We start from the raw sequence: 25,280 nt of genomic DNA, 5'->3' as shown, positions 1-25,280 counted from the left end.
GGTAGTTGGTTTGTTGGGTTTTTTCCCTTAGTTTTTTTTCTCCAGTGTCCTGTTTCAGACTGCGTTATTCATATTATGCTGCTTTGCTGACTTCACTGGTGTATTATGTTCCTGTTAATTTGTAACAAAAGGTGGCATGCCCCTGGAAGCGACAGAAGTGCAAATGATCCCATCCTCAGTATTTCTTCCACTTCAACCAAATTGTTAGCAAGGATGTTAAAGCATTATTGTCTCAGAGTAAAATGTTTTTGTAGTGACAAAATTTTAAAAAATAATTGTGCTAAAAAAGTAGTTCCGTCAGTGATTTTGGTGTGGCTCTTAGTTTGAATTACTGTCAAGGATGGGGTTTTGATGCAAATTTGCCTTGTGGGTTACACTTGGGTGTAATATTAGTGGACTCAGTGTGGTTTCACTCCTGATGGAGTCACAGTTGAAGCTGTCTACCAGTTGTCCAGACAGCTGAACACTGTCTGTATCTCACCACTGGATGCAGAGTTCTCCTGCAGTTACTGCTCTATGTGCACCTAAGTTGGCTCACCAGTGTGAACTGTAGTGTGTAAGGATATGATGGGCACATAAAATCATGGGATTGTAGGTAAAGCCCAGTCCTTGTTGGTAATTTGGATGTGTTTGCACTCTCAGAAAGTTCTAAATTACTTTTAAGGCTTCTTCACAGCAGTGTTAACTTCATGGTCTAGGAGCATCATTGTGTGGTAACTCTTATTTTTCAGAATTATACTCCAGACCAATAGCAAAATAAAATCAGATTTTATCATCTTGGGGTTTTAAGTGTGACGTTGCGGCATTGAGGACCTTGGACAATAATTCTTCACTACTATCTTAAGCTGCATGTTGGATTTACGGAAACATATTCTTTAAGGCTGTTAAGAAAAATATATTTCACAGGATCTCTCCCTCCACCCTCTTCCAAAAAAGGTTGGAGGTGAATGAGGAAGGGATGTCAGAGGTTTGAGTGGTGGTTTCTAAAATGTCTGCAGTAAGTTGCATTCAAATTTGATATAAAAATAACAAAGGGTGTTTTTTGAGTGCATGCAGTGACAGATATTTGAAAACATCCATGGTATTATACCATTCTGGTATAGTTATGAAAAGTTTCATAATGATGGTTCAAATATGAAACAACATTGCAACACTGAGCATCTCAAGAGGCTGATAGTGACAAAATAAACATGGAGATGCAATACACAGAAGTGGAGTTTTCCACTAACACTTGATAAGTTTTGTTCTGTTTCTGTAGAATTGTTTGAGCTTTGTTTAATGTTAGGCTTTTTACAGATGTTACTAGATATGAGTCATGCTCTTTTCTTCAGCTGTAAATAGGTTTGAACATAAGAACTTGTCAGGATCTAGACTTTTTTCTTCTGGTATTTCATACTGATATTCTGCAACTGCAGTGATGCTTTTCAGAGAGGAATCTTTGGTTATACCAGGTTAGAGTCACATGATTAATCTGTTTGAATTACCCATAACAGATTTTAAAAATCAAGGAGAGAGAAATATTTTTTGCTATTGAAGGTTTTAAGAAACTTTCTAGAACCATACTTTGTGACTGTTGAAGCAGTAGCAATTTTATCTAGAAACTTCAAGAACAAGTCTCTTTCTTGTCTACTTGATGAGATGTTTTTGCCTTTAGGTGTAGCATCATTCCTGTTAGGCAAAACATTGGTTTCAGAATCTGATATCTCTCTTGGCTAATTCTATCTTTAGCTAACTCAGAGTGCTGAGTTCCAGTATCCAAAATTTATGAACCAGTCTTAGTATTTCATCCCTCTTTCAAAAATTCTCATCCCGTACAATAAAGACTAGAAGCTTTTTTCTTCGTGCTACCTGTTCTCCCAGCTGCCCTTTCTGCTAATTAAGCTTCTCTTCAGCTTTAGTAGATCTCTCTAAAGGTCATCAATAGAGCAAACTAGTGAAGAGGATTACTCTTTGTAGGGATATTTTTTTTTCTTTTCAAGAAAGAACCTTTGAGTCAAGGCTCTTCCTTTCTCAGTCTAAAGGGAAAAAAAAAAAGCTTTAGCATTTTTCTTTTTCCCTCAAGTTTAAAAAAGTGCTTATAGTAGAAACTTGAATCTGTACTGGAAGAGCTCTGATATCTAGGTGAACAATAAGGAAGTAAATTGTTTCTGTTTCTGAGAGGCAACACTGAAAAATCACTGAAGGCTCACTGCAAATGCATCAATAGGTCACTATGTCAATATGAAAAGACTGTGACCATACAAACATACGTGTCACCTCATCTCCATTAATACCTTTGGAGAAATAATTTTTAGCTTACTCTGGTGTGTGTCACTGTAATGATGGAATAGATTGAATGTTTAACAGTTCGATTTGATCTTAGTAATACTGCTGACAAATCAGAATGTGCAATACACAAAATATTAAATATCGAGATTTTTGTTTTGTCTTTGCATTTCATCAGGTGTGGTCTGGAAAACATAGAGCATAAAAACAAAAGGATTTGCAAATATCTGTACTGACTTGTTTAAGCAAGCTGCCAAGAGTTGCAATTAAATGGCTGTTACAAATACTTGCTTTCTGTTGAATAATTGAAAGGGGAAAAAATCTTATTTAAATTACAGGAAACCCTGAAGGAGGAAGTATAATGAAAAGTCATTTAATTATTTTCAGTGAGACAGCAAACAGACTGATGACCTTATCAGTATTTGTTTATTTTCTTGCCTTATTGTATTCTTTGTTAGCCCCGGAAAATACTGGTTATGATGCAGAAAAAACCTCTCTTAATAAGGTAATGTATTATTTTCATCTCTTTCAAAATATATAGCAAAATAATCCTTGTGTGTGCCAGTTTACATTAGAAACAGTTGTGGGTAAGGTTACAGAGCCATTAGCGCTGACGTTCTCTGGTAAAAAGGCAGGCAAGGGATACAGAGCTGGTGTTGGATACAGAGTGCAGGATGAAAAAGTTTCAGTCTGCAATGTCTACTGAGGCAAAGGATTTGAGGATGTGGAAAAAAGTTCAGTCTGTGATCTGTTTTCTTCTCAGTTTCAAATACAAAGTGCAGTGAAGCTATTTTTCGCTTCTTAGATAAGTGACCTGCCAATGAACTTGAAATAATTTTAAATCTGAATTCCTCTCAATTCCCTCAATTTTCCTGAATTTCCCTCAATTTTTTTCAGACTCTTTTTACTTTATGTACAAACGTGATATTGTCATGAAGAGAGTAGGAATGAAAGATTCACATTAAGTGTTACATTCTTGTTCTTTTTTTTTTCTCTAATGTGTGTGGTGATTGTGCATCTGCAGGACACAGAGGCTAGCAGCTGCTTGAGTTCTCCTATGGGGAGTGTCCAGGTGCTGTACAAAGTAGAATCTGGCTGAGAAAAGAGGCTAGATGTCCTGCTTCAGAGTGTGGGAGAACCACTGTATTCTCATGGGGAGATGCAACTTGGGATGCCTTTGTGCAGAAAAGGGAATTGAATTTATTTCCACTTTCTGGATAAAATGCTTTTGTTGTGAAATAGCTGAAGAAACATAGATTGTATTTATTCACACATCTCTTCGAGGTGCTTTGTTTTGGCACTCTCCTCTCGTGGTCCCCATCTATTCTCAGTTCATTGCAGGACAAGCAGAACTATTTTTGCTGGAGAAAATGTTGTTTCTGTCCAAAATGCACTGCTTTGAGGCCAAGTGCATGCCACACTTTGCTGATAAATAATTCTGCTTCTGACTTACCTGAGTCAAGACAGTGTGATATCTCTACACCTTTTATCATTGATGTATAGACACAGTCCCCAAACACACTTACCACTAATTCTCCGACTGTGGTATAGGAGTTGGAGAACATGCTCTGGGATACTACTGCCTTTCCCATCTTTGACCTATCCTACTGAAAGAGCTTGAATGGGGTGTGTGGTGTGTAGCTGCCTTTTGTTTTGGGGCAGCGTCGTAGAGACACATTGTGCATAATACAGCTGTGTCTTAAATACAGTGCGTGTGGATTCGACACAAGTCTGTCACTTTCAGAGGCAAACCCACCACAAATCAGACATTTGGCCATAATTCATTACATTATGGGACAGCACCTTGCACAGTGCCTGAGAGAACTCCAGATGATCAGTCCTTTTTCAGCTGAGTTTGTTCTATGAAAGGTGCTACTGACTTGTGTGAGGCAAGTTGATAATGGAGGGTGGAAGTAGCTGATTTTTTTTCACCTCTTGGGTACTTCTGTCAGGGAGATCCTGCCTTGACTGTGAGGTAGGGGTTACAATCTCTTAAATTCATATCCTTGATGAATTACTATTTCACTAATTTCTCCTTTCCTTGTATCACTGAGTTGGCTGGTATGCAGATACCTAAAAAAATGCATCAGCCTATACATTTCTCATGTAATTTAAAACACAAGGAAGAAGAAGGGTTTTGGTGTCTGTCAAGTGGGGAGTTAGTATTCTCTGCGTCTTTTCTAGTTTTCCACTATATAAAGAAAGAAATTAATTGTAATATTGGTCTGTTTAAAAGTCTGTGAGTCGAGGATAGCCTCTTTTTGATGTAGCATTGCTGTAATACATGGTTATTTTGTTTAGCACAACTTGATTTCTATAATTGGTGTAATTCAATATAGCTATCTTCTTGTTTGTTTCTTGATATGGGATTTTGCATTCTGGGTTATAATTATGTATTTTCTTTGCACATCAGACAAACTGCTTTTTATCCTTAGTTTCTTTTTAATAACTTACTGTTCATTGATTTATTGTGTGACTCTCTGTTGGTCCTAAAAAGTACCCCTTTCTCACTCCCCTTACTGAAAATATTGACAAACCAGGCTATTTGTATCTCAAGTTTGAGTGCTTCAACATGCCATGCCATAAATGTAATAATGCAATTCAATTTAAAAATGCATAATGGCTAGGTCTGCTAGATTGTTGATAGAGGGGTAATAGAGATGTGAGGTTTTTTGGTAGCATGTGAAATTATATTTATGAAATGGCAATACATTAGTAATGAAAAATGAAAAATACAGCACCTATGCTACTGACAATGTTGTAGATATAGTGAAAGGGGTGAGGAAAACAAAATGCTGTTGTCTGGAATTTATTATACAGGATCTTTATAGGGCTTTATTATACAGGATCTTTATAGGGCTTCAAGTTGGTAGAGCGTCTCCTTTTGCGGCTTTTATCAAATATTTTTGAATTTAAAGGCAGGCGACAGTTTTGTTGTTATTAAAATGTAAACTTTGGAGATTTCCTTTCATGTGTAATATAGAAGAGCAGAAATCTTTTGCAAGGTTTTTTTTTTGGGCGGTTGTTTGTTTATTTTTTTCTATTTTCATTGTGGCAAAAAATAGATCTGTTGAGAAACTTTGTCCTGTACTTCTCCTTGCATGAGAAACCCTGAAGCTTCTTCTTGTTGTTTTTGATCTTGATGCAGTTGCTGGATTTTTGTTGGCTTTGTTCTAAAGCTGTGTGCATGTAGGGGTTGTTAAATAAACATTAGACTTGTCAATATAACTAAGGTCTTCTGTAAACCTTGCTCTTTTGAGCAGACTTTGTTCCACGTTTATGAAATAAACTCTGTGAGTTAGAATCAAATTTTCCTCTGTTCTGCAGATGGATGCTTTGACTGAGCTTTTTACATAATTTCTTGTGCTTTTGCTTCATCATTGATACAATTGCAGAACTACTAAGCTTTTCAATATGTAGAAGTTTATAACAGATACGTTTATTGAGAGAGGCTCTCTTACCTGTTCCCTCACGATGACTAGTAAAATAGCAATATCCTTTAAATCATCACTTATTTAAATGTTGAGGTGAGTATTTCCCCTTAATAAATTTTGCTTTCTTGATGTTGCAGAACTCCTCATGTGTGTTCTTTAAAAGTTCTGGTTAAAGCTGTTAATACAAGTGCTTTCACAATTTTAGAAGTGCTGGAATAAAATAGCAAAATGAAGTACTAAGGATTAAGTAGACTGTTGGAGGTTTTCAAGCCCTGAGTAGACAAAGCCCCAACCTACATGGTCTGATTTCAGTTTGACCTTCTTTTGAGTAGGCAGTTGGACAAGATGACCTCTTGCAATCCCTTTCAGTTTGGATTACTCTATAATGCTGTGACATTAACACATAAGAATTGAAACAGTTTCAGGATATTGTCAGTCTCTAATGCAGCTTAGGAAACTTCTTTTTAAGAACAGCAGATTTGGTAAAAACAATTATCTTTCTCCAGAAGATTTCCTTTACCACTCCAGAATACAAAGTGTAACTTGGTTTTGGAATAAGACATGCAACATTCACATACGTGGATCCATATGTATGCAATATATAAATCTTCTGGTTTTTGCCAAGTACAGCCTATACATAGGAATAATCAGTAATCTTACTGAAAATGCTGTAACCTTTCTGGTAATGTACTTTGTAAGGTTTTCTTAAATCCTTTTATTTCTGTCAAGACAAAGGCTCCTGTTTTATGTTTGCAGTCATATTTTTGACTGTTGTTCGTAAGACAAAAAAATCATCTTTTTAAAGTTACTGACAATTTGAAGCTAGAAGAGCTGCCAGGTTTTGTGCAGGTCCATATGATAATTTTATACAAATTGCTTGATGGGTTTACATAGTTGACAGTAACTTTCATAAAATCATTTCCACTGAATTAAAGAAAAAATACAGTTGAATTTCTGTTAGTGGAAATGTATTAGCTTGGCAAGTTTAGAAAATCAAAAGTCTCATTATCTGTAGACAGCAGCTGGACAAACTTCCTACAGACTCTTTGTTCACACCATGAGACAGCCTTGGGGAAGAGAGGCAAAGGGCTACTTCTGCAGTTAATGCAACTTGTTGATACTCTACAAATTTTCCAGTTAGTGCAGAATGAGTATTGAATTTATAATGATACTGTTCTCACAACATACCCCATCAAGTATCCTTCAGTTTGGAGTTTTAATCTGAATCAGTAGAGTGAAATTTTAGCTAGTGGCTTTGTAGTTTGGAAAATCTTGTCTCTAATGATCAGCACACTCAAATATGCACTTTCTGAAATAAATAATTACTTGGCAGGCTTTGCCAAGAACAAAGTATTGCTAACTTACAGTGCATGGTTATTAAGTTTAATTTATCTACAAGTCAAAAATTTTCAAACTAGGTCTCTGAAAGCTGCAGTATGAAATTTGAGCAGAGTGTATTAGATTGGTTCATTTTGCCCCTGTAAGGCTCTCATTCGAAGGACCATGCACTAGTCATTTACTAGCAGGTCATGGAGATACTTCTGAGAGGGCAGTGAAGAGTAAGCATCAGGATTTATGGATTCTTTACTAGGTCTTTGAAAGAGAAGGTGGTCTGCCATTTAGACCAGTAGTTACAAACAAAATAACCAAGCTGTTTGCCTGTGAAGCTTCTTCTTTTTCCCTGTCTCAGGGAGAGATTTAGCTCCTAATAGAAGTTCTCATTCCAATTCAGTGAGGCACAAAATTTGTAGAGAGTATGGCTTTAGCTTGTGGAAATGCTAATAGTGATTTGTGAGAAAGATGCAGGACACTTTGTAGCCGTGCTGCTTGATCATGTTAAAACTTTAAAGAGTACAAAGAATATTTTAGGAGGTGGGGTTTTGGTCCAGCTGAACAGCAAGTTCTGCTTCCATTTGCCATAGTTCTGAATATAGTCTGTTTTTCTTTAGTATACCATACAGTTAATTATTTAGAGTCTGTTAAATTTCCACCACAGTAAACCCGATGATGCTTTCCTTTGTCAAGTAATTACTTACAAAAAGAGGGATATATATATATATATATATATATATATATATATATATATATGGATTTTAATTAGCCCCTAATAACATAGGGTTAAATGTATAAAATAAGAAAATTTTTGAAGATTTTTATGCTATATATAACTATCATGAGGTATTAGCCTATCAGTCATAGTTAAACATAAATTAAGTTGTCAGGGGATTCTCCTGTACCTTTTTGGATTTAAATGTAAATAAAGTGCATTTAATGAGCACTGTTGTTAAAAAAGGGATTCTTTTTGATATTGTGTTATATCTGTAATGTACTAAGATAATTCATGGTGTAATCCCATTGCTCTTCTTTGGTTATACTACCAATAACTTTGAACCATAAAATTAAAAGCAAGTATGTCTTTCCAAGAGCAATTTAAGTCATTAAAGAGTGTCTCCAACATTAAAGAGTAACAGTCTTTAGCATTTCCACTTATGTCTGCCCAGAGGAACCACTAAGAAGTCAGTATCAGCCAAGCTGCCTTACTAATTTACATGCATACAAGCCTCCATATACAGACTTCTATTCTGTGAAACAATTTAAGGTGTAGAGATCATGAATGGCTTTGTTTCTTAATTATATACCTTTTTAGATCCTTTGACTTAGAAGTTCCTTCTGTGAAAATTTGGTCTTAACAAATGCTGCCGAAGTTAGGATGAGGACCAAAAGATAAATTGTGTCTGCAATACACCTTAGTATTTTAAATACAAATGAGAAAAAAGATATGTGCTCATTCATGATGCAGCTGATTGTCTGGATCAGATTCAACCCAGAGAACATTTTCATTTTGTCTTGCTAGCCTTTTACCCTGATGAGAAGAGAAAATGGGATTGAGACATCTAGATAAGCTTTAATGTCCTTGCACTTGACCATAGCTGTACAGCAGTTTCCACAAAGGGAAGAGACAATCAAGACAGAAGTTTATTCAAAGAATTGGTGTGTGCTGTTGTTTGTTGTGAGAGCAGCAAGTGTAGGGAACAGACAGTGGTTATGAGTGTCCCTGAATATGCATGGGGTCCCCATATGGCAGTGACTGTTTATTATGACTCTGAATGGATATATATGATGTCTGGGGTATTGTAGGTGAGTGTCCCTAATAAAGAATGGAAAAGATAAGGAAATGTGAATATGTTGTAGCTGTAATATTCAAAACAGTAATACAAAGATTAAGTAACAAAGGGGCAAAGTAGCACTTGATCATTATAATTTTGAAGAGTTTCTAAAGATAATTTGGGAAGGAAGTGAAGAAGACAAATAGCTATGCTCTTTCTAAGAGATTAACAAAAAAGCTCAAATTAGGTTTATATACTGTAAGGTGACATATTGGGAAGAGAACTGGGAGAAATGCTACAAAATAAATGAGAAAGGAAGTCTAATAATGTGTGATACCTACATGATAGGGAACCGCAATTGGCCCAAAGAAAGGTAAGCTGAAGATCTGATGTTTCTGTTACTATAGAATATCCTAAGTACTGACAAAGATGAAGAGTTTTAAATTTTTCCTGCAGTGTATCCAGAATTGAACAGGAAGAAGGCTATAAGCTCTATCTCCTGTGGCTTCCTAAGGGTAATAAGTACAGTTTTAGAAAATCTTAATGGAAGCCCTGACTTTCAATGCACTTTGAGTTTTGTTTTGATAAAGGGCTGTGAGCTCAACCATTCTTGTTGAGTGCTTGGACACGTGTACTTAACATGCCAGGACTTATTGAACTTACAGTGAATAGTGGATGAGTAATTGAAGTGGGATGCAAGAGGTCACTGTTGCACTTTCTCCATTGTGTACTTTGATCCAAACCACTCTGGGTTCCAGGGAAGTGAAGAAGGATGACCCCAGGGAAATTACTTGTTCAGAACAATGTTTACTTCATTAAAACACCTTCATTCCTGAACCACATGCATCAACATGTTCTCATCTGTAAGAAAAGTCAAACAAAAAGCCCACTTTCCTATATTTTCTCAATACCATACTGTCCCCAACCCTGTATATAAAATTAGTATACTAAAGTATTTTTTGCTCTGTTAGACTGAAGATTGTGGTCATTTGTTCTATGCACTTTGCTTTCCTTTAGAAGAAAAGTACAGTCACAGGCTCTCATAAAGGATAAAAAATGCATTGCTCAGCAGAAGACCACAGATTGTTCAAGTTCCTCTGCAGGGGAGCTTGGCTCTTTCACTGTTGTTTGAGTGCTTTAGTGTTTAGGTGGAATATTGCGCACATTTTTTTTCTGATATGCAAAATAGTCCGAAGGCTTCCTGGTTTTGTTCAGCTGGGTTTTTCCATGCTTTCCACACTTAGAAAATTTCAATGAAATGTGCAAATGGTGCTGCATTACTATCTGGAGCTGAGGCACAGCAGATAGATGCTATACCTCCTGTGGTATCATGTTGTGTTACAACACTGAGCGATAACATGGAGATAGGTTAATACTATTTAAAGGGATATGTTTTTCTCCTTATGTGAGTAATACTTTTTAAAGGTTATATCTGAGTTGGCTTCTAGAATTTGTTTCAGCTTGTATCTTTTGTTATTTGACAATGTGGCAAGAGGGTAGTTTAATTCATTACACATAGGGCAGATGTTTGCTGTGTACCGATTAAGACTCATTTTCAGTAAGGTGGGGTGACAATGTTAGTAGCATATGGTGTAGTGAATAGGCAGCTAAGAGAAAGGTGATTAAAGTGTATGTTTCTGAGTTTCTGGGGTTGTTACTTGGTATCTTGTGGGATAGTAGAAGCAAACTATTTCTGAAGTTTCACTGATAAGTTTTTAAATTAATTTGAACATTTTAACACATCCTTAAATTGATTGAATGTTGACTATTCAATTGTGATTATTTGCAGTTTTGTTTTCTAGCTTGGTGGTGCATCATGTAAGATTTTCCATTAAGTATTTATTGGAAATGGAAGCAGGTTTTTATTTGAAGTTTAGTTGTTTTAACAGTAAGCCTCAGGACACTACGTGGGAAACGAGGTTGCACAGCTGCTGTTAATACTCTTGAGAATTTGTGGCTTATTTCTTGAAGTTAACTATTTCACTTCTAAGAAGTGGTATTTCCTTGAGGTGCACTGTATAGAAAAGCTAATAACAGAAAGTGAAAAAGAGAAACATTTGTATCCATACTAGTTTACTGGAAGCTTGTTGGACTATGGAACTGGTACTCCTGGGTTTTACGTTTACACCTGAAGGAGTGAATTCTTCAAACAGGTCTATAAGAAGTAATTATCTGTAATGTCATAGTTGCTTAAGATGATTCTGATATTTTCTTAAAAATAAAGTACAAAACTGATCTATCTTTGTAGCACAGTTCTTGCTTTGACCTGTGAATTGTATCAGCTCCAAGTTATTTTAGGCACTGAATTTCACTAGGTTTGCCGGATTATAGCAAATCATTAATTTCATAGGAAAAGAATAGAGAAGAAATAAGTTGGTTTTTTTTTTTTTTTTTTTTAATGTAAAAGGATTTGGCCTTTGTTATATGGAAATTATAGCTCTGCCTCAGTTTCCAGTAATGTAGTTGTCACTTCATCCACTTGCTCATATAACCAGCTGTTTACCTACAATAACCATTTTAGTGTATTATCTGATGAATACAAAGAAAAGAGAATTTACCTTAAAATTGCAGAGAACCAGTGAGAATGCACAGAATATTTTATTTTTTGTCATCTGTTTGACACCTGAGAGTGTGTTTGTGTAATTGTGACAGATTTAATCTCTTGCCTATTGACTGCTCCTCCCTCCAGGAAGCAAATATTTATTGTGAGGCAACAGTCATTTCAGCTAAAACCCAAGCTCTGGAAAAGCTGCATTATAGTGAATTCAAAACAGCAGAGAGTTTTCCACATCTGTTGAGTACTTGTGGCAAATATTTATTTTGCTTGTATCTTAAGTTGACTCCACAATGAATTCTCCTTTTGACTCTAGGACTTTTAAGAGGTTAAGATTAGTAGATTGACTGATAGCAGTGTATTTAAATTTTTCATGTCTATTTCCATAAAATAGCTCTCATGAAGGAAATGAAATTTGATTAATTATTCCATATTACTTGACTCTATAGTCAGTTATAATGGAAATTCTTACATAAATCACCATTTTCAAAATGTTTTTCTGCATAATTTTCTGCCTATTCCACTCTAGAAACGTTGTTTTTTTTCAGTTAATACCTTTATCACTGCAACACGTGGACAGAGACACTTGGTTTCAATTCTTAGTTCCGCTCCGTATCCATTGCTCTCAGTTTTAAGAAGAAGGCTATTTTGAAGTCGTTACGAATTTTCAGAATAGGAGGGAAAGTAGTGGAACTTGTATCAGTGTCACTGCTTGATCCCCTGTAGGAGCTGAAGCTTTACTCGGTGCTTTTAGTTACATTCTTGATGAATTGCATACAGTTCACAAAGATCGTACCACCTAAAATGTATGTGGGGATCCAGATGGATTTGTCTTCCTGTTTTTTTATTTCTGTGGTTGGTATTGTTTGTATGAATGATTGTTTAAATACAAACCAAAATTCTGTTAAGTTGCAATGGCTTAACTATCCATTTAAATATCACAGGTAGAGGAGGATGATGATACCAAATCACGACATGAAGAAGAGAAGGAAGAAGTGAAATGCTATTCAAGAAGACAGGTATTTTCTAACTGGAGCCGTTATGAGGATACAGAAAAAGAGGGACAGAGTGAAGCTGGGGAGTCACAGAGAGGAACAGACTTCAGTGTTTTGCTTAGCTCAGCAGGTAAGCATTGTCCAATCCGCAGGGATTTTTTTGTTTTGCATTTTGAGACATGACCACTTTTCTGGCTGTTGTCCTTGATGATGAAACTCCACCCTAGAATACCATTCCTATCTGCCTCAGTGGGTCTGCCATTTATGTATTTAAGAGTGTTGAAAGTCTCCATGGGTACAGCCTCATAGCATACAGGCTGCACTGAGCTGTGACAGATGGGGAGTAAGAGAGGGATGCTGGCTAGTGCATTTATAGCCTTCCGGTGAAAAGATGGGTCTGAGTGTGTGCAACATCCAGTAACACTGAGCTTATCCCTGCTGATCTTGGTTATTGGGTTGCTTTCCAGGAAACAAAAAAGGTTGCTGGTATGACTAAACACAACAGTCAGGCAGCTGCTTGCTCTTGTTTGTTTCAACAGAGATTTGTGATCAGCACTGTAGAGATGTGTGTGTGAATAGCAAGTGTTGCTCTCCTTGAAAATAACGACCAGTTGTTTTCCTCTGTTTAGAGGAGATAATAAAGGAGGAGGTGGAGGGACAGTCTATACTAGATCCTGGGGTTATTCAGCCATACATTAATAGTATAGGGTTGTTACTAAAAACACTTACCTAAAATTATTTTAGAAACTCTTGATGTGCCATTGTGTTGCAATACCATTCAGTAAAAAGCCACAAGCCATGTATTATGGCAGTTTTTTGTAGTACTTTGGAAATTCTGCAATCTCTCAAATCTAAATAATTGGATTTTTCAGTCACAGCTTCGTAGGGTAAGTTAGAAGTTAGCTACACTAACGAAACAAAGAACAGAGATTTGTTTTCTGTGCAAGAACCAAATTCTCAAGTTCTGTTTCACATGAACATTGTAAAGTTGGGCCTGAGCTGTCAGGTTTTAATCACAGAATCATGAAATGTGTATTAACTTCTCTGAATCTTGTGTTGCACAGCAAACAATGCTGGAGTCAAGGCACATGGTATGGATCTCAGAAATGTGTATCTAACAGAGTCTGGGGAGCAAAGTAGATGTAGTAATTTAAAACTTTTTAAATCAAGAGACCTGTCCTTAGCTGCCATGTCTCCATGCTTCAGCTTGTTAATAACTTCACTAACTCAATAGTTAGCCTTCAGAATGTCTTTAAAATGTTCTGAGGAATAGTACATTTGAGCTGAGGATATAACAAAATATGATTTAGCTCTACTAATTTGTATTTTTCATGAGTTATACTTCAACACATTTATTACCTCCCAATTTATTTTACTCTTTAGATTCTCTTAATGCCTCAAATGATAATATTGAAAGTTTGTATTCATATATTCATCCTATTTCTTAATTCTAAATCTTTGATTTAGAGAGTGCTTTATTTTAGGATATATTGTTACTGTTCTCTAGAGTGAAATAAATCGATAAGAAACTGCAGTGGAATAAAGTACTTTCTTTTGGAGGAAGAAAAAAGTACCTTCTAAACAGTAATGCAGATTTCTTGGAGTGACATAAAAAAGCTGTTTGTGTCAGCAGTGTTCTTTGTTATTTAGTTTCTTTGGCTGATGTATGATAACTGGGAATACAGTAATTTATTTGTAGTGGTCTGTGAAGAAGCTCACACATCTGCTTTATTTGATAATTGCTGTTGTTAGTATATTGCTGCTCAGCATTCTGAAGATGCAAAATGAATCCAATTTAATCACAAGAGGCAGTTAGGGAGTACAGGAGAGGTAATGGAGTTAAATTTCCAATTTTTCATTAATACAAAGCATTTGAAACGTCTTTAAATCTTGTGATTTACTATTAATACACAACTATGTAATTAATACAGCCATTAATAAGAATTCTTTGGCTAAAGCTCAGATTAAAAACCTGTTCTACATAACAAGTTCTGTAATATTGAATGCAGGGTCTTACAGAGAGTGTCATCCTTCAAGATAAAACTTGTCTTATCCCAGAAAATATGCTGTTAATTGAATGAGATAACATAGAAAAAATCATTTGGGATAATGTAATAAAGACAGAATTAATGCTGGTGACAAAGTTAAATGGAGGAATTGCTGATGTCCGAGGAATTAAAAGTCCTTGGTACTTATTTGTATAAGTGTGTCTGTGTGTAATTCTTTAGTTAAAATCAACCTAAAAATAGCAAAATGAGATATTATGTGATATTGATAATTAGAATTAGAAATTTTAAATGTAATTTTTAAATTTAATTTTAAAGGTAATTTTTAAATGTAAATATTACTGTTGTTTGAATTAAGAAAGGAACACAGTTATGCATTATTACACTACATTTTATTGTTAGCAGAGGAAGGTGGAAAGTGGAAGTCTGAGGAGGAGAAAGGAGTTTGTAGATACTTGCAGAGAATATTTTATGTTACGTCTTTCAATAACTTCTGAAGACAAGCACCATGTTTTTAGGTTTTTGCTTATAGTTCCAGCTTTCTCTGCCTCATGCTAATCTCTAGTGTGGCAGTGACTCTGTCTTTAGGCTGGACTAGTCCCAGACCGTCTCTTCACTGCATGTTCTTTCTCTGCTGTCAGGCCTTTTCTGCCTACTAATTTTTCTTACTCTTCCTTCCTTCTGTTGTTTTTTCTTCTTCTTTGTGTTTTTTCTGATTCCTGTTGGTGGATCTTTTTTCAGTCTTTTGTTGTGAGCCAGCTCCCTTCCATGTACACTTATTAAAATCCAATTCTTTCAAATTCTGTCAGACACAGAATATCTGTCCCTCATTCTTTCCAGTCTTGGTGATCCCCAAGTCTTAGTTGTTGTGCTTGGCATTGCTCATTTGGTTTCATTCGCTACCACATCTTGTTATGTTCCTCTTAGTTTCTTTCCTTGTCTAGTCAATCCCAGCTTATTCTTTCAAGCTTCCAGTTCTGGTCTCCATCATAAACTGGTTTTATCATTTTCTCTCCACATTCTCTGTCAGTATCCCCAAAATTATTCTCAAATTTCCCAACAATATGAAGTGACAGACCATTGTTTTCAACTGTGTTAGGGATATCACCATAGGTGAGGCTGCAAAATATGCAGGGCAACAATTTGTGGTCAGTGTTCTACCTAAAGCCTGTTAGACGCAGACTTCTCCTACAGTGGAAAATCTGACTCTCACTCAAAACTGAAAGTAGGGGGAAATTTAATTCAGTTGCCTTGCACATTGGGATGGCATGCAGAAGACCACTGAGGAGGTAGTGCAGTGATTGGTTGTTAAGCTTCAGCAGATCTTGTAAAAATTAGGTATGAACTCAGATTTCTAGCAGCTTGTAGCTTGGCTAAGTCAGGTTAGATTTTTCACAAAATGCACAGAGCATAACTCTTTCATGCAAAATCATTGTGCAGTCTGACTTCAAGTTACTGATTCAGGGCAGGAAAGTGGTTGCAGTTCCCAAGTGCTTTCACACAAGAATGTCAGTCATTCTCTGGGTTCCTTTACAAGGTGCTGGTAAGGGGAGGATCAGGAAAAGCCACCTGATGCAGACAATAGACCATGAAAATTTCATACTGAATAGTTAAAAAGGCAGCTGAAAATAGTCTTGAGAACTCCTGGGTGCCTTTGATAACAATTAATGTCACTGGCCTGATGGAGCTTCTTTGTTAGGGCTTATTCTATCTCTGTGTAAAATAAGTGACCTGGGTTCAGCTTAAGTTTTTAAGTATGTTTCTTTTTTTCAGCTTTTTAAAATTTATTTATTTTTAATTATCTTGAATATAGCAAACTTTTAATTATCTTGAATATAGCAAACTTATCAGCTTTTGTCTAGCTGATATAAAATACAAGTCCTATTGTCAGGCCTTCAGGGAATAGGCCTTGAATCAATTTTGTAAAAATGCTGTTGAAGCATAAAGTGCAAAAGAAGTGGAAGTGATAGGATAACCTTATTTTGCGAGCAGAATCTTGCCATGTTTGAAGGGCTGCCCTCATTATTTGACAGATGAGGGTTAAGTGACCTACAGTAGACTTAAGTTGTTCATCAGATTTTTGGCTGTGAATAGATTCTTTAAAAATGTATTATTAAAATATCATTATAAAGCTGATCAAAATGTATCCAGGCACTTGATTAATTTTCTTTAAATGTGGCAGGCATTAGCAGTAAACCAGCTAAAAATTGCCAACATACATGCCTCAATAACAATATTTGGATTGCAAGATGATGATTATCAAGATGAAAAAATATCATTTTGGACATGAATTTTTTCACATTTAGTTTTTTAGGCCATGGCTAAATAATTCTGGTGTATTAAAGATTAAGATGGAGAAATGGTGTGCAGTTCAAATAAAACTGGGAGAATGGTTTTGATATTTTAATAATTAATATAATTTATAATAATAATACATATAATTTCTGTAGGTACCCAGCAGTTAGATACAATAAAAAATGTAGAATAGAAATCAAAAGAACAGTCACTGGAGCATAATAGTAATGAACAATAGGTATAAGAATTATGAGGTAATGGTTGCATTCCCTTCCCTAAACACTTGATCTCTTTTTTTAACCTCTTTCTTTTGGGTCTTTGTTTAATTTTGATATGTCTATTGCAATACATTGCTGCATTTTTGTCATTTGCGTGGTCAGTACATGCTTGAGAATTCGAAGTACACAAAAGAGCTTTGGCCATCTTGAAAAACCTAAACAGATAAACTTTAGGAGCATGGCTTGCATTAAAAGTAGGTTTTCCTTTAACTTTTCTATTTCAAGTAGAGAGTTTTCCAAGTTTTTTTGAAAAAAGAAAAATTTGAGTGAAGAGTAAATAATTTTTTTTTTAATGGTAATTCTGCTCAAGCAAAAATAATGGAAATAGCAGGGAATAGTTCAAGTACTAAAAAAGAATCCTTTGAGTTTAAAATTATAGAGAATAGCTGAAAATTGATTTTCTTTACAGAAATGCCTAACTCATTGGTGATTTGGATTACTGTATATATCAGAGTCCCATTTTTCAGTGGTACTTGCTTGACAACTCAGCTACTTCTTGGCCAGAAATTGGCCAAGAAGTTCAGCTGATGGAAAACTTCCATATTCTTACTGTTCCCCAAGGGACATGACCTCTGTGTGGAACATAGAAATATTGGTTACTTCTTATCACTTATCATCAGCTTTAAGATATTGGTGCCTGGTTTCAAGAAAGGTGATTGCACTGTTGCACTGAGGGTTGGTAACAGGTAAATATTGCTAGTTTGTGTGCTCCTGACATAAATAGGTAGGGCAAGTGCTTTACTTGCATCTTTCTTTATGTTCTCTGTTTTCACTACATCATTCTCTAAACATTCTCTGAGTTTCCATGACATGCTCGTCTATCCTACTTTTCCTTCTAGCCCTATTTCAGCACATCAGAACTTTCATTTCCTTTTTGATGGTCCTCTGGTAGATAACATTTCCCATCTGTGAAGGGTTCATATCCAAGTGGTCTCATTTCCACTTGCACATGTTTTATTTGCAACAGGGTCTGCAACTTTGGACTTGTTACTAGACCTGAGATACTTCTTCTGGCTTACATACTTGTAGGTATCTAAAATTAACAAAAATAGTCTCTTCTGTACTCCTTTTCTTCTCCCAAACAAACAGAAAGAAACCTTCCACAATAAAGATTTGCATTGAAATCACAGGACTTGGCATCAGTGAAAGCTGGTTCTCCATCTGCTCAGTGCTTCTTCCTAAACTGTTCCTAACATTACAGAAATTCTTTTTTTTTTTTTTTTTTTTTGAATCAGACAAGCCAAGCTGTCTTTTTTTTTGTCTGAACTAAAAATAAGACATGCCAGATTTTAAGTATTAATTACATTTTCTTGGTAAATGTGTTTTCCTGTAATAGGTAGTCTGTGTTCATTATATATACTTTCATATCTGTGCCTTTTTCCCTTCTAAGTTTTATCTAAAATATAACCAAAACTATGATTGAAGTGTGGAAGTATAATGTGACTCCGTGATTTGAATATAAATGTAGGATAACATGTCTTCATTTTAACATTCTGATATCTTAGAACTATGTGGCTTTACATATCAGAGGTAGTACTGTATAATTACTGGTAAGTTATTATGGTACTGGTTTCAATATTTCAGAGAAATATGGATACTTTATGATTTAGAATTGAATAGGGTAAGATTCACAGACTAAAGGGGTTAAATTTTGTTCCCATTAAAATCAGTGTGGTAAACTTTTCCCCATTCTTTTAATTTTTCACATCTTGAGTGCAGTCAGTTATTTGTGAAATTCCAGATTTCTGGATTTAAAAAGGTTTTCTGACCAATATCCTTCTCTAACACTGGGTCCTTAATCTTTTGCTGCTACTTTATATGATGGTAATTCTGCTGAATTGCATTGAAGTATATTTTAGTTATGAGATCACAAATTAGTATGTTTAAATGTGGAACAGTTTGTCCTTATTCATGTCTTGCTGTTCTCATGTACACTACTTGAATTTCTAGGCTTGAGACGTGGATAAAAATGTCTAATAACTTGACTGACTGTTTCTGTAGTCTAATAATGTCCTTTGTTTTTATAAAGTCCCTAAAACTTTCTGCCTGACTAGGCCTCATCTAGGTCATTTGTGTTTCTGCCGCATCATCTCTGAAATTTCTACCACTGAAATTCCCTAACCAAAACTGAATTACTCTGACTCTTCTATTCAGGTGGCACATTTCTCATTCCAGTATTCTTTTCCAAATTTCAGTGTGTTATTGCCATGACATTCTTGTTCACTTTCTCCTACTTTTGCTGCTTTTTATTTATTTTGTTCCATTCACTGCTTTGATTTTTTAAAAAAACTTTTTGATTTTCATTATTGCTGCATATTAATTTGATTGTAGAGGAAGATGGTTCTTCTTTGCACTTATAAGATTTTTTTTTTCCTGAAACAGCTTATTTTTTGTCTAGATTTGAGTAATTTTCCTGAAGAATGTCAAAGGCATAGTGAGCCTTGCCAAAGCTTGTTTTTAAACAGGAGTTGTATTAACTGTCTATTCCAGCCTCAAGGGAATTCTTTGCATCCCTTTGTTGTCCTTTCTTGCAAACCAAGCCCTGGCGTGTATAAATTTGTGAACTAAAAACTCTTTAAATAAAAGTCATGTTTGAGGATCAGAATAGGGTGCAAGTGGGGAAGAATTGTATTTTCTTTGATTCTGACTAATTTTCAACCTTTACTGGAATGTGAATCAGATGACCTTCCTTTGATAATACACACTCATTGTCTGAGTTTATAAAGCATGGTATTTCTGAATATGTTGCAGATAATTTGGATTGTAAAAGTGATCATACTCTCTTTACTTCTTTTTATACTGTTGACTGGAAACAGCCTGTGATAATATGGGTTTCTTTGATTGAGTATATGCATGTGCTTCAATATACAGAAAATGTATCACTGAAAATTGTATATCAGCTTGCTACGAAATAAAAGGGAGCAAGGTGGAAGAACTATTTCAAGAGATGAATGATTTAAAATCATGATATATTTCTATTGATTTTTATGTCATAAAGGCTAGTGGCCATAATTGCAGATATTTATAACAATGAAATTTTCATTCAAGACACTTGGTTAACCTTCTGCTGGGAAAATGCTGGCAGAATGGAAGTTTTGGAGAGCCAGGTGTTATAAATTGACAGTTCACTGGTAATAGGAGGTAATCTGAGTTAGATTTTTTTTTTTTAATAAATAAAGTGCTAGGGCTTTAAAAGTAACAGTTCCAGACAGCAAGTCTATACAATTTATATTATTCAGCTAAAGGTACTCTCTTTTCTGTGTTCACTGTAACCTTTCCAATGCCCAAGGAAATAAACCAAAGTGGTTTCTAATGGGAAACAGCACTTTTTCCCTGACTTCCTTACAATGGAGTCTTGTTAGTTTGGTTTTTTCCTTCTGGGTGTGCTTAATGTTGCAGAAGTTGTTAGAAGATAAAATTTGGCAAGACAGAATTTGAAATAGCTTTATATTTTGTTTCTGCCTGTGATAATAAATTAAGGTCATCTCCCCTCTTCTGAAGAAACAAGTTTGAAAGACACTTCAGTGATATTATGGATTTTGGCCCATCACCAGATATGGATCTCATTGCCTAATTTGACTACATGAATGGTGCAAAAGAGTTGGCAGGAGCATGAAATGGAACAGCTGGTAAGAAGGGAAAGATCTTGTAGAATCAGTAAAACACTAGAATTGCCGTTGATAATAGTAAGGGTGGTAACATGCATGTATATTGGGTTAAGTTGGATTAAATCCAGATGCCTACTTCTGATTCATCTTAATGTACATTTGCAGTTAGAATATTGACAACAAGTAAATTTTCTAATGCAAATAAGAGGCTACAGCCTTTCTTGCTTTAAATTCTCTTTTGTGTAACTCCACATGATTCTGTCTGCCTCTTCTTTTATGTTTCTTCTGTTATTAATTCCATATTGCTTTATTAATTGTTTCCTTAATCTTGGTTTTATATATCCTCTTTCTGTCTCACAGACAATTTTATTTCTCTGAGTTATATTTGATTGTGAAAAAAAGAGGAGGAGGAAGAGTAAGAAGGAGGAGTATAAATCTCCAGGAAGAATAATCTAGCCTCTTAGGGGAAAATTGCCAACAAATATGAGATGACTAAATTAACTTATAGAAGTGTGATCTGAAAGCATCAGATATCATAGCTTTACCTTACAAGCACAGCTTAGCTTGTCAAAAAAATTGGTCTTTATAAATATCTCTGTGTAAAGTAACATTTAACTAGAGACAAAATATTTTAAAGTGTCTAAAGTGTTTGATTTGGTCATGTTATCTTTTTGTTTAAAAAAACCCAACTCAACAAAAAAAAAAAAACCCTAGTGAGGATTTGTGTTTAATACCTGTGCTTCAGAATAGTTTATCTGTTTTAGTGTATGTGAACCTTCTTTTGTCTGTTCTTTTATTAATAGAAGAGTACTTCGTTATTTTGGGGGTTTCTATTTGCAATTTTTGCTACTTTAAAGTATTTTAACATACTACCATTTTCTACTGCTGCAGTGACTATATGAACCTGAGGAAGTGAACTGTAGAACCTGTTTGGGAAGCAAAATAGAGAGTATGAATTAAAGATCTGTTTGTACAAACTTGCTCAGTAGGGGAAAAGAATATTTATGGACCAAATTTTACCATGAATTAAAAAAAAAAAAAAAAAATCTTTGCTCTGACAGCTGGGCACAACTAAAATTAGAAATTATTCCATTTCCTTCTCTCCTTGCAAGATGTTTTTAAAACATATATAATTTAATTGTTAATGAAATAACATTTGCCATTATTTGCTTTTAGATGTTAGAGATAAAATAGTACCAAGAAACATCAAGTATAGTTCCTTCTTTTTTTAACTTGCAAAACATGTTAAATAGCAAGAATAATTAAAAAAATCAGTCTCAGTAAAGTTTGGGAGGGAAAGGAAGGGAAGGAGGAGGAAACAACTTGCTGTTGTTTTATTCTCTAGCTCCAATTCCTTACAGACTTGAAAGATAGTGGGCAAGGTTCTCTCAAATCTTAAATGAAAGACTAACCCCAGCATAGCCAGTAAAATTTAAAGATTAGCCAAGTAAACCCTTTGTGATTGGGTGAACTTTTCTGAATAACATGAGCAGTCATCAAAGCAAGTTGTGAACTAGTTAGTGTTTGACTTAAGACACATCTCTTGGTACAGCTACTGTGAAAAGCTCTTGTCAGTCTTGATTTAAACATGTCTGCTTTAACTTTGACATGGCTTTTGACATGTGTCCCATAGCATCCTCAGAGTTAAGCTCAGGAAATGCAGTCTGGATGAGTGAGTGGATTGAGAACTGGCAGATGGCAGACCTTGGAGGGTTGTGATCAGTGCCACAGAGTCTAGTTAGTGGGCTGTAGCTGGCATTGCATCTCATGGCTTGGAACTGATCAGTGACCTGCATGGAGGGACGGAGTGCCAAACTGTGAGGAATGGCCCAGAGTGCTGTGGTGCCATCCAGCATGACCTAGACAGGCTTGAGAGTTGGGCAGAGAGGACCTAATGAAACTCAACAAAGGTAAGTGTAGGATCCTATAGTAGGGGAAGAATAACCCCATGGCCCAGCCCAGTCTGAGGGCTGAGCTGCTGGGAAGCAGCTCTGTGGAGAAGGGCCTGGAGGTCCTGGTGGACAGCAAACTGTCCCTGAGCCAGCAGTGTGTCCTTGTGGCCAAGAGGGCCAATGGGATCCTGAGCTGCCTTAGGAAGAGCACGGCCAGCAGGTCAAGGGAGGGGATCCTGCCCCTCTGCTCAGCCCTGGTGAGCCTCACCTGGAGTGCTGTGTCCAGTTCTGGGCTCCTTAGGACAAGAGAGACAGGGAGCTCCTGGAGCAGATCCAGTGAAGGGACAGCAAGACAACATCTCTTATGAGAAACAGCTGAGGGAGTTGGACCTGTTTGGCCTGCAAAAGAGATGACTGAGAGGAGACCTCATCAGTGCATATGAAAATATCTGAAGGACAAGTGACAAGAGGATGGGGCCAGACTCTTTTCAAGTGGTGTCCAGTGACAAGACAAGGGTCAACAGGTATAAACTGAAACACAGGAAGTTTCATCTGAATATGAGAAAAAACTATTTCAAGGGTGCCAGGACACTGGAACTGTTGTCTAGAGAGACTGTGGAGTCTCCCTTCTCTGGAGATATTCGAAACACGCCTGGACCAGTTCCTGTGCAACCCATTTTAGGTGAATCTTGTTTAGCAGGGAGGTTGCACTAGGTGATCTCCAGAGATCCTTTTCACCCTCAACCATTCTGTGATTCTGTGAATTTCAGTGGTGGAGAATCACCTAAAGCTCTTACATTGATCTAATTTGTTGTTATGTTCACTTTTAAAAGTGTGTATCTTATTTCTCTTCTCATTCCATGTAGCCTGAAGACTGCAGAGAGTTGCAGGAAAAAAACCCACAAAAATGACAGATTACATTCTCTGCAGATAAAGATTAGGGGAAGTACAGTATGTGTGTGTGTGCATGTAAACAGTTCCTATACATTTAAAGTCATGTGAGATGATTGTTATTCCTCCTTAGTTGAAAGTAAGTGAACTGCAGAAATTGGGAAAAAAACAGAGAAGAAAACAGAAAATACATCATGGTGTCACTATATAAATCAGTGACACAGGCACATCGGGTAGCTTTTTGCACTTTGGATCCCAGAAGCTCCACAAGGAAACAGTCGTATTGAGAAGATACAGCAAAGGCCAACAGGGCAACCTTACATATAAGACATGGCTAAGGATGGTATGAGTAGAGTAAAATAGAGGTTTTCAACTGCAAAGACAGATGAGAGCAGTATGCCATAGCCCTCTGTGAAATCACATAACGATTAGTACGATAAATAAGAAATTATTATTATCTCTATTAGTGGAAGAAGTAGGAAATATTGAATGGAACTATCTGGCAGCAAATTCAAAGCAAAGGTATTTTTTGGTGTAACTCAAATATGGAAATTTATCACAGGATCTTGTGGAAACTGAAACTTTTTGCTGGTTCAAAAACAACTGGAAAAATACTTTGAGGGTTATTTTATAAATAAGACACCTCAGGCTCAAAAAATCCCTGAACTGCAAATAGCTAGAGGCAGGCAGAATAATTCTGAGGAAGTATCCCTGTGTGTGTGCGCCCTGTTTTCAATCATCCCTAGACTCATACTTTTGGTTATTGGGTAGAATTTGGGGCTGTAGGGAGCTTCTGGTGACCTTTCCCAAGTGATGTGCTTCTTTCTTCCCTGTTTGTAAGCTACAGAATCACTAAATTAATCTTTAAAGTTTGAGATTGTGTCAGTTTGGAACGGTTGGATGGTATTGAGGTCCCAAAAAGAATTCACTTTTCCGTAATTTTAAGATTTTTAGCACGCTTACTGGCTTCACCACTGGTTGATACATAAATATATAGCAGAGGAATAGCATGCTGAATTCCTTGTAAAGCATCAATAGTGTCATTGAGGCAGACTATACAAATGGGTATTTTTAATGTCTCATAGTTTCAGGAATATTGAAGAACACTAGGGAATGTCTTTCTAGAAGTGAAAAAATGCTATCAAATGGAACTATTTAGGTAACTGTAGATCCATGAATTTGATATCAGTTCTGGGAAAAAAAAGAATGGAAAAGCTGATACAGGTTTGGTTCATTGAGATTTAAAGTGTGGAGGCAACTCTTGCAGGACCTAAAAGCTGGTCCAGGACCAGGTATCACAAAGAAAGAGGAATGAGCTGGGCAGATGTCTTTTAGGCTCTTGGGCTGCAGGTTGAGTTGCCAGGAACACACAGTTGCATCTGCTGTAACAAAGCTTCCTTTTATGCAGATGCTGCTCTGTATCAGACCCTTCCCAAAGCAGTTTATATCTGCCAGTTTTAAATAGGCAGATTTTTAAATTATTTGTAAAATATATATATACCAGTATATAAAAGTATGTTGGCCCTCCTGCTTCTGTTTTAAATCAGCGTTTGTACTTATAGAGGCCTAAATGTCTGCTCTGTGCATTTTCACCTGTAGCCATATACTGGTTTTGTGTGAACTGGCTCTGCTTATTTATTAAAAAAACCCCAAGCAAATAAACAAAACAATCCCCCCCAAACAAACAACACCCCCAACCAACCAACCAAAAAAAAAACCCTCAAACAAACAAACAACAAAAAACCCGCACAACAACAACAACCAAAAAACCCAAAAGCATCAACTCTCTATATATGAATATATATGAAAAAATACTAATGTAGATAAAAAAAAAATATATGAAATATAACCAATATCAGTCAGGTTGGCTTTTTGAAATATAGCTCTTTCCACCTGGTTGGCAGTACTGCATAATATTACCCTTATGTATTTATAGTGCAAATTATCTGAAGTGT

At 36.0% G+C, this 25,280-nt stretch overlaps 2 protein-coding genes across 2 annotated transcripts in view; one reads left to right on the top strand and one right to left on the bottom strand.

Moving 5' to 3' along the window:
* AVEN (apoptosis and caspase activation inhibitor) overlaps window positions 1-25,280 on the top strand; it is an 83,450-nt gene that overhangs the window by 6,844 nt on the left and 51,326 nt on the right. The window contains exon 2 of the mRNA XM_068193084.1: window positions 12,305-12,485. Within this exon, the coding sequence (XP_068049185.1) occupies window positions 12,305-12,485 (181 nt within the window). The remainder of the gene's footprint in view (window positions 1-12,304; window positions 12,486-25,280) is intronic.
* CHRM5 (cholinergic receptor muscarinic 5) overlaps window positions 1-25,280 on the bottom strand; it is a 42,851-nt gene that overhangs the window by 13,891 nt on the left and 3,680 nt on the right. The gene's annotated exons all lie outside the window — the stretch shown is intronic.

The sequence above is a fragment of the Anomalospiza imberbis genome, chromosome 6 (genome assembly GCF_031753505.1).
Source record: "Anomalospiza imberbis isolate Cuckoo-Finch-1a 21T00152 chromosome 6, ASM3175350v1, whole genome shotgun sequence".
NCBI classification, from domain to species: Eukaryota; Metazoa; Chordata; class Aves; order Passeriformes; family Viduidae; genus Anomalospiza; species Anomalospiza imberbis.
This window is presented reverse-complemented; position numbering and strand designations above follow the sequence as displayed.